The sequence below is a fragment of the Hibiscus syriacus genome, unplaced genomic scaffold (assembly GCF_006381635.1).
Source record: "Hibiscus syriacus cultivar Baekdansim isolate YM2019G1 unplaced genomic scaffold, ASM638163v2 tig00000218_pilon, whole genome shotgun sequence".
NCBI lineage: Eukaryota > Viridiplantae > Streptophyta > Magnoliopsida > Malvales > Malvaceae > Hibiscus > Hibiscus syriacus.
The window spans coordinates 1766946-1782611 of record NW_024061774.1 but is presented as its reverse complement, the minus strand read 5'-3'; the positions used below and the strand labels follow the sequence as shown (position 1 = coordinate 1782611).

Below are 15666 nucleotides of genomic sequence, written 5' to 3'. Positions count from 1 at the left end.
AAGGTCAACGATCTATAGATGATAATTATAATGCACGGGCACAAGCACAATCACAAGCTGAAAGCAATAACATGACTCAATCATCTCCGATGCCAAATAACCAAGGCCCATCCATTTCACCCATAGAAAAAGAACAAACACAAATCGATGATAGCAATGTTGGTACAAATAGTAGAAAGCAAAAACTTACTTCAGTTGTATGAAATCACTTTGAGAAGGTGAATGTTAACGGTGAGGATAATGCAGAGTGTCATTATTGCAAGAAAAAATTAGGAGCAAATAGTAAGAATGGGACACGACACTTGCATGATCATTTCAAGAGTTGTCCAAGGAGAACTTGTAGAGATATACGTCAACAAGTGATTGGGATGGGGCAAAAAACAAAGGATGGACAAAGAAATCTATCATGCTTAAATTTTGACCCCAAAAAATCAAGAAAAGATCTTGCAAAGATGGTAATAGTGCATGAATATTCACTTGTAATGGTGGAACATCATTGGTTTCAAAAGTTTATGGTTGGTCTTCAAACTTTATTTAAGGTTCCATCTAGGAATACCTTAAAAAATGATATTCTCGAGATTTATGACTTCGAGAAAGAAAAAACAATGTGGTATGTTTATTTGTTTAATCGGTTTCTAATTTGTATCTTGTATTTATTTGGTTTCTAATTTGTATGTTGTATTTATTTCAGTTTATTGGAGAAGAATCGAAGCAAGATTGCCATTACGACAAATATGTGGACATCAAGTAATAAAAAAAGGGTTTCATGTCAATCACATTGCATTTGATCGATGATAACTGGGAGATGCAAAGCCGAATAATGAGGTACTTTAATCTTACCTTTGCTAGCTATGTACTAAATATAAGAACTAAATTGATTCTAATTACTTATTTACTAGGTTTATATATGTGCCTTGTCCTTATACTGCTGAAGTTCTTGCTGATGTGTTGTATGAATCTCTATGTGATTGGAACTTTGATAGAAAAATATCAACAGTTACAGTTGATGACGGTGGTGGTGTCGTTGATGTGACTTGGAAGTTGGAACTTTGGAAGAATGATTTCGTTTATGAAAGTTGAAACATTATATTATTAGTCGTTGTCATTATATTTGTCTATTAGAATTATTTTGTTTTTATATTTTGGATGCATTTGGTGGTGTTTGACGTTTCAAGTAAGTTTAGAACCGATAATGACATTATTTTTTAAATAATTCGTGTCATCGTGTGCAATTTAAACAGTAACCGGGATCCATGCGGTGAAAAATAACCATCTAAGGTAAACGATTATTTAAAAGGTAATTTTCACCGCGATTATCCTCGCGGTAAAAATTACCCGTTTAAATAACCGTTTATGCTAAATAGGGATACTCGTTTCCCCGCAGTTTTCCCCGATTACCTTATGGGGATCCCTGTTTAAATCCCCACAGTTTTTTAAATGGGGATGGGTACGGGTTTTTTAAACGGGGACGGGGGGACCAATCCCCGCCCCGAAACCGCCCCGTTGCCATCCCTACTCCAAATCCAATATAATGATCAACCAAGCCAAGACACTTGGGTTATGGCCAAACTGGAATGCAAAACGGTTCAAACCATGAAAGCCCTCTTGTCACTCACCATAGCAATTATAATCCCCCTCTTCCTCACTCTTTTCATCATCTTCGAATTCGGTTCGACCAAACACTATCGAATCATGATGGCCGAACCGATTTGGTTCCCTCCCTTATGGCTTGTAAACCTCGCATTCGATCAGGTCAAGTTTGAGCATGAGCATTGCTGCGTGGCTTGGTTGGGTGGACCATGGACTCGATATGAATTATGATGTTTTGCCTTTTTATATTTCTCAAGTTTCACTAAGCATTGTTTGGCATCCTCTTCAACTCGTCATCGGGTCGGTTCGGGTTGGGTTCATGGTTTGTTTATTACATTTCGGTACTCTTTTTGGTTGCTACCATTGTTTTAGAAAATTTAATAATTTTGCAACATATCTTGTTATACCTTGCTTGGTTTGGTCTGCAATTCTTACCATTATTAGTTGTGAACTCATACTACTTCACTCTTAGAGATGTAATAATTCTGAATTTATATCCGTTGAATGTTTATGTAGTATGCTTGGATGAGTTTCCACTTATTTTCCTCTCTTTTTATTTTGTCTATGGATAGATGAAAAGAGAAAGATGAAAGAGTTAGTCCTTTTGAAAATTTTATATTATTAAATATTTTTTTGTATTTTCTAATAATAATTTATTTTTATCTCTAAAATTTTATAAGTTCATTTCTCTTGAAAAAATTATAAATTCATCATTTTAATATAAAATTATATATTTGTTTGAGATTTTGAAAGTTTTACCTTATTTGTAAAGAAGAGAAGAAAGTGTTAATTTACACAATTTTTTCACTTGGATGCACACTCTGTAAGGTTTCTTCATTGGCGATCCTTACATTTTTTTTATTGCCTCCTTAATTTTTAAGACATTGCCTTGACTAATTTAGACCGACCCAAATTGTACATATGTTTTTTGTGGGTAAGTCTCTCAGCAGAAATTTTCTATATACACAAAAATTCGAACGCGAGATTTGATTAAACGATATCAAACTGCTTACTTATTAAACTAAATACACTCTTTATGTGTCATCAAACTATATATATATATATATATATATATATATATATATATAAATTACTATATTTGGAACAGGAGTCCTCTGCCCCTTTATATGCCTCCTTTTGTGCCCCACGAATAATAGTTTGATATGTCTTTTTTTTACTTTTATATTAATATTTAAATAAATTTCTAAAAATAATTATTTCTTATTTTGTTTGATCTTCCCCAACCTCCATTTTTGAAGAAGAAGAAGTCGTTCTGCTCATTCCCAACTTTTTTCTCATTATATAAAATATTTCGATGGCAAATTTTACATTTAATTGGCCTATTCTATATTTGTTGTTGCTATCTGTGTTCTTATTCTTTCCCATTCGTTCATATCATGTAGTTAATAACTTCTGTTGTTAAATACCAGGATTTCGAATTGCAAGTTTTTATCTTTTTTAAACTAATGCATTGTAACAGGAGTGAAAGCAACGACCTCCACCGTAGTAAATAAATGCAATTATGTGATATGGTATGGGATTCTCTTAAAGGTGGGTGTTTAAGCACTTCCCGAAACAAGTTTCACTCTCTAAAGCGGAGAAATTGAGACCATTTTCGCACCGGCATCATGGGGTGGTCGCTCTTGGGGGTAGAAACCATTGCTCCCATGATTTTACCGGGAAATTTTCTTTCCTCACCGGTGATTGCAGCTCCGAGAAAGTGTAATGTTTAGGGAACGGTGTTATCCCACATGTAATATCCTAAATTTCGGGTCAGTAGTTCAGGTTAATCCGAGAGCCATATGTCGAGCCCATTTGATTTCCTAGATTAGTTTGAACCAGCTTATAATAGTATTGGACTTGAGTTGGCCCAAGAGATTAAGGTAAGTGATGGTTTTAAGAAGAGGTAAAAAGGAGAGGGACCAAAAGTATAGTTTACTCATAGCCAGTTTTAAAGAATAAAAAAACCCATTTCCTTAAGGTGGCGTTTGGTTCGCTGGAATATTTATGAGAGAATTAGAATCTGTGAAGGAATTGGAATCTGTAGGAATTGGAATCCAATTCTATATTCCATTTGGTTGGCAGGAAATGGAATTGGAATCCAATTCCATGTTCTGTTTGGTTCGCAGACATGTCAGATGAATTTGATTTCAGTAATATAAAATGACAGAATTGTCCTTCTTGTTTTTTTGCTTTATTTTACCACTTACATGTAGTAATATATTATAAAAAATTAAAAAATATGAAATTTTCATTTTAATTGATTGATTATTCATTTTAATAAATTATAAAAATCTTGCTAATAAATATTATAAGTTAAAATCATCGCAATCAAAATATGTTAATAAGTTACCAAAAGATAGAACAATATTTCGATACATTCCAATCGGAGTATGTTAATTAGTTACCAAAAATTATATCAAAAACTATTTTTATTCAATATATGAATTAAAAATTCGACCCGACACGACTCAAAATAATAAAAAAATTATTTTTATTTAATAAAAACATTGACTTAATTGAACAAATTATATATAGAGGGGTATTATTGTTATTATTCCTAAATATATAAGGTAAAATTATATATTTTTTCGGGTCGGTCCGATTTTTTCACCCTAAACCCGAACCCAACCCGAATATCACACTTAAAAAAACCCGACCCGACTAGACTCGAATATCACACTTAAAAAACCCGACCCAACCTGAACAAAATAAATTTTCATCCGACCCGACCCGAATATATGAATTAGAAATCCGACCCGACCTGAAATAATAAAAAATTATTTTTATTTAATAAAAACAGTGACTTAATCCGACCCGAATTATATATATTTTCGGGTCGGTCCGGGTTTTTTCACCCTAAACTCGAACCCGACCCGACCCGAATATCACACTTAAAAAAATCGACCCGACTCGACCCGAATACCACAATTAAAAAACCCGACCCGACCTGAACAAAATAAAGTTTCATCCGACCCGACCCGAATATATGAATTAGAAATCTAACCCGACCCGAAATAATAAAAAATTATTTTTATTTAATAAAAACAGTGACTTAATTCGACCCGACCTGAATTATATATATTTTCGGGTCGGTCCGATTTTTTTCACCCTAAACCCGAACCCGACCCGATCGGAATATCACACTTAAAAAAACCCGATCCAACCCGACCAAAATAAAGTTTCACCCGACCCGAATATATGAATTAGAAATCCAACCCGAACTGACCCAAAATAATAAAAAAAATATTTTTATTGAATATATGAATAAGTTACCAAAGGATTGATGAGGGTAGTATGGTCAAATTTCAATTCCCTCCAACAAGGGAATTGAATTCCATCCATTTTTGGATGGAATTCACTTTCCCTCATTTGATGGAATTGTATTCCATCAGGGATTCCAATTCCCTTGAAAAACTTGAACCAAACATGGGAAAGTGGTGGAATTGGATTCCAATTCCCACCAATTCCAAGGGATTCCATCCAACCAAACACCACCTAAATGTTTTTCACGTGAACTTTCTCCCTAAAAATATGTTCCTATTCTCTTCTTTAGAGTCTTCTTTTCCATTTCTTCTTCCTTCCCAAGAGAAAACAAAAAGATAAAAAATTATTGATTTCCAAGCCTAATTAGAAGCAACCAAGGTAAGAGTATTAATCTTCATCCCCCAACCTTTCATTTATGCCCCTAATATTGAGTTTTGAGTGTGGGTTTCAAAAATGGGTTTTTGAGAGTTTTAAGACCACCAAATGATTCAAGTTATTTTGGGTAGATTTGAGTTATAGGAGTTGTATTTATGCTTTGTCCAACCCCTAGTTGAGTAGTAATCCATTTTTTTTGTTTGGGTTTAGTTAAAGAGGTGGGAGAGAAGGCTAGAGCTAAAGAGAAAGTGAATCTTAGTTGATTCAAAAGGAGTTCTAGCAACATAAAAAGACAGGTAACACAATCACGACTCCTTCATACCTTTAGTAGGTCATTAGAAATGCAATATAACTTATGTGATGAGATTTAGCATGTTGAGTAGTTTTTATGGCAAATTTGCATGTTTTAGATGTTATGATGTGTTTTAAGCCTTATTTATGACCCTTTAGATCAAATAAGACTTAATAAAACATTGGGAAGCCTTAAAGTATGAAAATTAGGAAGTTTGGGTGGCAAATTCGTGCCCAAATAGGGCATTTTTAAGAGTGAGTATTGATATTGTAAGAAACAATATCGATACTATTCATATAAAAGGCATAATCCAGGAGTTTTTAAAGAGCAGTATCAATACCCCTTAAAGGAGTATCGATATTGAGGGTTTGGTATCGATACCGGAATTTCAAAATGCCATTTTGGTATTGGTACTCTAGGGAGTATCGATACCCAATGTCCCGATATCGATACTCTCACATGAGTATCGATACTTCATCTTTCTTTCAAGGCATTTCAACTGGAGTATTGATACAATGGGTTGGGTATCGATACATTGGGTTGGGTATCGATACTGTAAGACCAGTATCAATACCAAGGTTAAGATTTGAGCTTTAATTCAAGAGGAATTATGGAAATAGGTGAGATTTCCAAAAAGACTTATAATTTCTTCCAAATAAGACTACAAGTGAGAACAATAATAATGCTTAATTAAACGTAGTAACATGTTAAAGTAGGGTGAAATAAGATTAGCCTTGATTGATGCTCAGAAAACGATTCAGACACCTGAATTCTTTTAGAAAAGTTAGTGGTGTCAATGTATAGATGCAGTCCGAATATCCTTAAGTAGTGTACGAGCTAGTCGAGGATGTTGACCGATGTAGAGATTTTAGGCACCATCCTCGGTAGACTAGAGGGGTGTGTGAGCTCCGAGATGTAGACGTGAACTCTAAGATGTAGAGATCCTTTAATCGCACCATGATGTCTACCATAGATTAAACTGAGGTCCATGCCTAGAGCAGAGCAGAGTACATCTCATTTTTTTAAGGGCATGTATATTTATAAATATTGATGTAAAGTTGAGTCATAAAGTTAGTCAAGAATTTATATTTATATTTTTGAATGTAAATATTTTATTTTGGAAGCCCCGAGTGTAAAGTTTATTTTATATTTTAGCTATGAATTTATGTTTTAAAATAGTTTGAGAATGATCGTTTTAAAGTAAGAGATATGAAAAAGTTTGGTCAACCACTTCGGGGGTTTCGTGTGACATCCAAATCAATCGATTGCGTATCGTATTGGTTTAGGGTGTTATTTCGCCTATAACATTGGCTGATAAAATGTTTAATATGATACTTATCTTTTAATAAAATATCAAATTTAATATTTATTTTTTAATAAAATATTTAATATAATATTTGTACTTTTAAAATGTTCAATATAATATATGTACTTTATTAAAATATCCATATAATATTTGAATATTCATTTTGTGTAATATTATGATGTTTGAATTAACATCGTTAGTAAATGATTATTTAATTAAAAATTCGAATTCTTTAATAATATACAAAATAATAATTTAAGTATCATATTAAATATTTTATATAATAAATAAATTAAATTAAATATTTTTAAATAAATATATATTTATATATTATATTAAATATTTTATCAAAATATAAATACATTAAATTTTTTAAAATTACATATATCAAAACACATTAAACTAACTTGATATGATTAGTCTCTTAGGTATCTTGAGACATGATTTCGATAATATAATTTTGACACTCTTTTTTATTTTTTTGACAGAACTAGAAGGGAATTAAAATAAAAAAAAAAACTTAACATTAAAAATAAAATAATATTCAGTTATCGAAACACATGGCTTTATCCATTGAAACGCAGCGTTTCTTAAACTTTCCCAAATCTCTGCCATCTTCAAATCCACACTGAAAATTCTCATTTTTTTTGCTTGTTTTCCGTTTTTGGTGTAGTAATATCAATGACTTCATCTTCTTTATGATCTCAAACGATCAAAACAGCGAATGGAACCGCAATTCTCAAAGCAACGATCTTGCGGGCCACCGTTGCCCCAGCAGCAGCAGCAGCAATTGAAAATGAAGGTCTCACCACCGCACCCGCAGCACTCCGACATCGAGCGGAGCAGCAGTGAACTTCGCGCCGTCGATTGCAATCTGAATTCCCTTTGCAAGCACATTCAATTGGAAGGTTTCAACGGCGGTTCCTTCTCCGACATCGTCGTAAACGCCATGGGATCCACCTACCACCTCCACCGTCTAATCATCTCCCGTAGCTCCTACTTCAGGTCATCCAAATCAACATTCAAGATCAAAATGCCTACCGTCAATCTAACACTGATTTTAGTTCTCTCTCTTTTTTAAATCAGGAATATGTTGCAGGGACCTTGGAAAGAAGCCAATGCTCCAATAGTAACGTTAAACGTCGACGATAACAACGTTAACAGTGAAGCTATCGCGATCGCGTTGTCTTATATGTATGGACACCATCCCAAGCTTAATGATAATAACGCGTTTCGCGTTTTAGCTGCTGCTTCATTTCTTGATCTTCAGGTCCTTATACTAATCGAACCTTTTTCTTTAAAAAAGAAAGTACCTTGTATCATTTTCCTGTTAATGAAATTTCCTTTGGCATGTGAAATTGATGGCAGGATCTATGCGCCATATGTACGGACTTTATTATATCTGAGCTGTGGACTTCAAATTTCTTAGCATATCAGGTTTCAACATTGAAACTTCATTATTTCTCTTCTTTTTCTTTTGGTGTATTAATCGAAATTTGGGTGTAAATTTAGGTGTTTGCTGAGAGTCAAGATTACGGGATACATGGGGAAAGGGTGAGGAATGCTTGCTGGGGCTATCTTTGTCAAAGTGGTGCCATGGAATTGAAAGAGGTAAAGCTGAAAAGGTCTTATTTATGGGTTTACCAAATTACATACTTTATTTTAGCTGTGATATTATGACTCAATTGTAGAGGAACTAACAAGAACTCAAAAATTTTGTCCATGTACTGTAGTTTATTAGTGAATGTTTTTGTTTGTCTTCACTAACTGGTCTGTGGATCCCTTTCACTGTGTAGGTGTTACCTAAACTTTCTTCTCAGACTTTGCATGCATTGCTGACCTCTAATGAGCTGTGGGTACATAGTGAAGAAAAAAGGTAAGATTTATAGGTGGCAGCCCCATAAACTTGGATTTTGTGGTTCATGTTTATAAGGTTTGATGAACTAGTATTTTCATTTCTTTAAAAGGTTTGAGCTCGCATTGTATACTCTCCTTGCAAAAGGTTCTTTTTTCCAGACTGAACATTCTGATCAAGGAATTCCCTCTGATAAGATGGCAATGGGTAGTTCTCCTCAGTCTTCTAAAGCAAAGGGAAAAAATTTAGTTGATAGGCGCCCTAGTAAGAGATTGGAGTCTGCAATGGAACGCCTAAGTCTAAGAGAAGATCATCTGGTTGAGCTTGCAGATTGTGTGGCTGACATCCATACAGGTTTATCTAGCTCGGACCAACAGGTGCTGCAACCTGAATATTCTCGCTCGGAGCCTATATATGCTGGAAACAGTTATAAGTCTTCATCAATAAGTAGTCTGTTTTCAGATGCAGAGGGAATAAGAACTTCATGTTCATATGCTGAAATCCCAATTGATGTTGGAACAAGTGGAGTGGGAGCCTGTGGAATGGCAATGGAGGGACCATCCGAGGAAGGCTCATGCTACCATTTGAATAACAATAATTGGCTTGCAAGTGGTCAATCGAGGCATTGTTCTTCTGTGGACTCATCCTGTAGTGAGCTCATGTTGAATGATTGGGGAAGATATGGTGTAGCTTCTCTTTCTTGGGGTGGCAGGGTTGTGGGTAAAAGACAGGTAAAAAGCTCCGCAAAAGGAAACTATGGGGATCATATTGAGGAATATGATTCTTTTGTCAGTATATTTGAAGGGGATTCTCTTCTGTACTGCAACATGTCCTTTGAGGTACTTTTGAATGTGAGAAAGCAACTTGAAGAGTTTGGATTTCCTTGCAAAGCTTTGAATGATGGTCTTTGGCTGCAGGTATGTTATCTGTACCTGTTTGTTTCCATTTCTGTCATATCTGGTGCTGTGAAAGGGATGTATGTTGAATGCTGTGATGATATCAAGTTGATATAACTACTATGCTAGTGATATATATCATTTGTATTGGTGAATAGGTTTAAGGTTGAATATTTGGGAAGTCATTCAATCTAGTAGTTTTCAAATAAACTGTTAATTAGATTAACATGGCAAAGACTGTTTTTGCTTTTTTCCTATTAGTTTGTATTTTCTTCCTTTCTAATATAAGCATATATTTAAAATTGTAGCCTCTGCTTCTAGCTTGATAAGAATTTTTTTTATGGATATGTAGATGCTATTAAGCCAGAGGGTGCAAGAAATTGGAGCTGACACATGCAAGAATTGCTGTCTTACTACTATGCAATGCGCTTGCCGGCAGCCTTTTGGACTTCAGCATGGAGTTGCAACTGCAGGTTATTATGTGCAAGAGAACGATCAAAATCATCTAACTGGCAATATTGGAAATGTATATGTGGCTGATAATGCCCAAGGTGAAGGAAATGGCCTCTTTGGACCAGTAAGAGTCCATGTTAGGAGACCTATTGATGGGTTAGCTGATATTGGACGTGGTGCTACTTTTGTTCCTGCCACTGCATGGCCTCCAACTCGTTTTGTCTTTTCCCGTGTGCCTTTCGGTACAGGCAACAGGAATGGCCAACAGTCTCTTGCTAATGATTCAGAGGCTAGAGTTGAGCATGCCGGAGACATGTCTGGAGGTGGTTTAACAGTTCTGGTTGAGTTAAGCCAAGGAGGAGGTAATGCCACTAATGTTCAAGGAGAACAAACCGAAAGGAGTTATGTGACAGATATGCAAAACAGAGTGCCTGTAACTTCTGCTGCTGGGCCAAGTGCTAGTGGAATTGCCATGCAGATGCTCGAGTCACCGGAACAGACCATTGGAATTGAGTGGGAGAGTGCAACTAGTTCTTCTATATCGTTGGACATGAAAACCCCTCTGAATCACTTCCCTCCCTTTCGTTTTGGGTAAGTTAATTTTTTCACACATAATTGTGGGTGTGTTTATAAACCAGAGGTTGGTGCATATAGTTAGTGGTGGAATCATTCTTCCACTTGGGGTCATAACATTGTTCCCTTCTCTCTGAATCTAATGTATTATCAGTAGCATGAACCGAGCGACCTCAGTGGTAAAGGAATTGTTGTTATTCCTTGAGGTTCCGGGTTTAAACACTAGGAATGCTAGGGGGTGTGAGGGTTCAATGTCAAATGATTGTTAGTTATCTTTGAACAGATACTGTCTTATACTTACCCCAGATTAATAAAAAAATAATGTATTATCAGTAAAACATTTTACCTCTATTAGCTACCAAAAGAACTGATGCTCTTGATCACATTCTTTGTGATTTTAGGGTTCCATCTGTTCTATACTGTAAATCTTCTTTTATTTGGTACTTCAAAGTTGAAGAGTTATTCTGATATATGTTCCATAAATTGTTGCTGGCTCTGCAGGGTTGAATTCGAGGATGTACTCAGGCTAAGTGATGGGCAAGTCGAGCACTCTCCTGAATTCTTTTATGCGGGTTCCCTATGGAAGGTATTTGAATATGAATATCCTTCCTGAGCAGCAAGACCGATTTACTTTTACTTCAAACCTGTCTTAGTATTTCTCAGTATCCAAATGTCATTGTATTTTTATCTGAAAGAGAATCACGGAACTAGAAAAATTATTGTTATCTGAGGCTCTGATTTTGAATATTCTGGTTCCGGAATGGCTCCCAACTCTGCTATGTATAGAACTTGTTGATGTTATTAGGCTTTTCAATTCTATTTCCTAGGTTTGTGTTAAGATCTGCATTCTAAGATCCATTTTGATTTACAGGTCAGCGTTCAAGCCTTTAATGACGAAGATCCTCAAGGACGTAGGACTCTCGGTAATGTTCTAATTCGTTGAATGATTAACCTCAAAACATTTTTGTTCTTGTTTTTCAAGTTCATTCGAGATGATTTTGCAATATTGTCTAAACGATTTTTCTCCCACTTCAGGCTTATTCCTTCACCGGCGGAAGGCTGAAGCAACTGACTCTCTGAGAAAGGTCAGTCCTCTTTTTCTCAATATCTTTAAGTACGAGAGATGGTCTTTTGTTCCGTTTCATCCATGGAACAATTTTTTTTCCGGTTTAGATCTTGGTGACAGCAATTTGTTGTTGTCTTATTGTAAGAATGCAACCTTAACTTTTCAGTGACACGCCTATTAACTACATATACTCAGACATGGGTATCGGAATATGACCTAATCCAACATAAAAAAACATACCCATATTATATACTCATATCGGACTGTCACATTCTAGTTCCAGTAACAATGAGAAACATCTTGTCTTAACTTTTCAGGTTCGCATGTATGTGGATTCTCGTGAAAAGGTTACTGCCCGATATCAGGTAATCGACTTGTCTGTGTTAATATCCATAAAAATCATATGCAAAGACAAAAGATGTGTTTTATAAGTAGTAATCTACGTTTATTATGGCTTAATTTTCCAGCTAATATGTCCATCAAAGCGAGAAGTCATGATGTTCGGAAGCTTCAAACAAAGAGGAACCCTCTTACCGAAAGCTCCCAAGGGTTGGGGATGGCGGACAGCTCTGTTGTTCGATGAGCTTGCTGATCTTCTTCAAAATGGTGCCTTGAGAATAGCTGCTGTGGTGCAACTCGTCTGAAAATATTGATGTTGGAGACATGTCCAGACATGGTATGAGTATTTGCTCCTCCAAATACATGAATAAAATTGAAAAAAAATTGATCTGTGCAGATTTCTTCTCGTTACAGATGAGGCAGACTTAAAGCTTGATATCCATTGATCTGTGCAGTTTTTTACGTTTAGTGGATGATCAATTTTCAGCTGTAATTTTTGTTTGACTAATATCTTTTATTCCTCTTTCTTTCATGGTTAATTTTATGCAAATCAAGTATAAAAATGTACAGATAAATAGATTTTGGTCAAGTTGTATAAAAGCTTCGTGTATTGTGTGTTTTCTGTGAATTTTTTTAGGGTTAAGTAAAAAATTACATTTTAGTCTCGATTGATTGACATCAAATTTTGATTTTGATTTCGAGCAACTCTTTCTTTTATCTTTTTCAAAATAAATAATTTGATAATTTTTTTTCTATTTTCTGAAATGTATATGTTTTATCAAGGTGAATTTAAAAGTTGATAAATAGTTAATAATTAAATTTAAGATAGATTTAAAGTTTTAGTTAAAAGCATTGCAAATTTCAGGTTAAAACAATTTTTTAAAAAATAATTTTGATTTTTAAAGTTGATTTTTATTCTTCAAAATATATTTCCTTTAGGGAAAAAAAAGGTTGTGACTTGTGATCAAAATTTAGTTGTTGATCAATATTTTTTGTTTGTTAAATTTAGTTCAATTGGCATTTTTTTTTTAAAGGAGTTTTGTATATTCTTATTCCAACCTACAAAACAAAGCAAGATATATAGGCCTAGTTAAAAATCCTCCCTAAATCTAAGTGATGGAAAAAGAGTGCGTAAGTTTCAAAACAAAGCTTCTTGAAGGAATATGTGATCACATACTAATTCGAAAAGCTATCTCGTCCGCTAGCACCTGGTTTGGGTGCAAACAAAACACAAACACGACACAATAGCAGAGACCAACTTCATTAGCCACTACTCGAAGTACCAAGCTACACCAGCCAAGAAGATGTCTGAAATATAGCATCTCTTCACTATCAACACTCCAAATCTTTGGCACAAAAACAAGCAGACCATAAACCTTGGAAATAATAGAGCACACTGCCACATTCAAATCGTCACAAGAACACAGCTTGACTTCAACCAACCCTAAACGAACCCCAATCATTTAACCAGGGATCACCAACAAAGATAAAAGGAAAGACGCCAGCAACAATTAACCAACAACACAAAACAAATAAGAGGAAAGAGGACTTTTGATCCACTTAGAAAAAAGGGGTTACAGCAACCATAATGAATCATGAAAACATGCCACCCAAAAACAAACTTGTTAAATATAATGCCCCAGAATGGCATTCCCGATATGGCAAACTTTGCACCAACTTTCTGCAGGAGCGATCTGCACTAACACAGCACACACAAAACCAAATACCATGTAACAAACAAATTAACCCAAACCCATCAAACATTAAAGCAGCGTTAGGCAACAAAAATGGGGCACCTTTTAACATCATTTATCGAAGGGCAGAGATCAGGCCACTTACTATTCCACCATAGGCCGATCCTAAGGGTAGCAATATCATAAAGTTGGTTCACGAGCAAGGTTTATCATTAAAAAGTTCATTTCTATAGAGCCAGATACTCCATATGATACCAAAAAAAGCCATTTTCCATATAGACTTCAATGTTTTCTTAACCGGTTGATTCTCCCAAGCGATAATAAAACTTTTCACATTATCTGGGCAAACAAAGACCACTCTCCAGTTAGAGCACCATCTTTGCCAGACTTCCCAAGACACCTTACACTGGCAAAACAGATGGTCCGATGACTCCAGCTGTTCATGACAAAGACTGCATAAACAACGACCCAGGTTTTGTATACCGCGTTTGGTTAATTCAACTAATGACGGTACTCTCCGAAGGACGGCTTTCCAAACAAACGCCTCCACTTTAGGAGGAGCTAGCTTTGCCCAAACCAAAATCCAAACAGAGTCCTCAACCACCCCAACACTAACCACACTGTTACAGAATCTTTTGGGAGTGTAGACACTACTGCTAGAGCCCTTCCAAACAAGCTGATCCACCTCTACACTAACGCTCACTACTCTGTTGATTAATTCTAAGAAATTCTCCCAAATCTTTGACTCCCAATCAAAAAATGTTCTTCTAAACTCTATTTTCCAGTACCAAACTCCATTTCTCCTCTGACCGAACTCGGCAACCTTACCAGTCTTCGTCAAGGCAATAGCAAAGATAGTTGTTTAAATGCTCAATGTTTATTTATTTATTTATGTGTGGGGAAAAGTTAGATAGTATAAATAAATTCATAAATAATTAATAATTAAAATCAAAACAGAAATTTCAGATGGATTGAAAGTTCATTTAAAAACATTGCAAAATTTTATGTTTACACAATTTTTTTAAAAATAATTTTGAATTTTAAAATTCATTACTATTTTTAAAATATATTAATATTTCAATTAGAAAGTAATTGTGATCTACATCAAGTTGTTAATTTCGTACATTTTTAATTCGGTCACCAGTCTACCAGATTTCACAAATTAATCCTCAAAACTTTTCAAAGTTACAATTTAACTCTCAAATTCCTAAATTTTTATTATTCAACCCAAAATTTAGGATTTAGTTCGTAAAATGCACTTTAAATTTATTCAGAAGTTTTAATTTGAATTTTGATACAGAACATTTTATAATTTTTATTTCGAACTGTACGAGACTATGACGTCGTCTTATTTTATATAAGAGATACAAAATGCCTAACAAATTTTCACCTCAAAATAAAAGGTTTATCAGTATATCACAAATAAATATATAAAGTATATAAACTTTTCTTTTAGGTAATTAAAATATTTTTAATCAAAATAGGTACTTAAAGTTTTAATATGTGATTATTTTAAATTAAAAGTAACGTTAGTTTTTTTTAAAGGTGAGTTTTGTGTGATTTATTAAAGTCAACAAAAATATATACCGATAGGGGTCTCGTCAAAAAAACTCTCTAAACTTAAATAGAAGAAAAAGAGTGCGCTTAATCGGTGTTGTTACATAAGCGAAACATTCAGAGACAATGACAATGGAACCAACTTGCCTATTTAACCTGACCACACACAAAAATAAAATAAAAAATAAAAAAAAACCCTGGCAAAGAGCCTTCAACCTCACCCAAGGTCACCCGAAAACAAATTCAAAACTGCATGAACACACCACATATGTTGCAACACCAATCAGAAGTAGCCCAGACGAACAAAAGGGTGGAAAGAACACTTTCCAATGCACTCAACACCACAACAAACCAACCTGAACCCTCCAAAAGCTTATCAAACATAAATCCACCAACGAACCAC

General features: G+C 34.7%; 2 protein-coding genes across 2 annotated transcripts; one reads left to right on the top strand and one right to left on the bottom strand.

The window, feature by feature from the left end:
- Window positions 1-7465: 7465 nt before the first annotated feature.
- On the top strand, window positions 7466-12535 carry LOC120150662. The gene is made up of 12 exons (XM_039163323.1): window positions 7466-7835; window positions 7917-8100; window positions 8199-8267; window positions 8343-8441; window positions 8627-8706; window positions 8798-9602; window positions 9934-10625; window positions 11109-11193; window positions 11479-11530; window positions 11643-11692; window positions 11991-12038; window positions 12141-12535. The coding sequence occupies exons 1-12, from the start codon at window positions 7555-7557 to the stop codon at window positions 12315-12317; spliced, it is 2622 nt and encodes an 873-aa protein (XP_039019254.1). The 5' UTR covers window positions 7466-7554; the 3' UTR covers window positions 12318-12535.
- A 1364-nt stretch (window positions 12536-13899) lies between these two features.
- Window positions 13900-15647, bottom strand: LOC120147763. Its single transcript, XM_039161094.1, has 3 exons — window positions 15544-15647; window positions 15368-15419; window positions 13900-14538 (listed from the first exon to the last, which is right to left on the bottom strand). Exons 1-3 carry the CDS (start codon window positions 15645-15647, stop codon window positions 13900-13902), a joined length of 795 nt encoding a protein of 264 aa, XP_039017025.1.
- Between the last annotated feature and the right edge of the window lie 19 nt (window positions 15648-15666).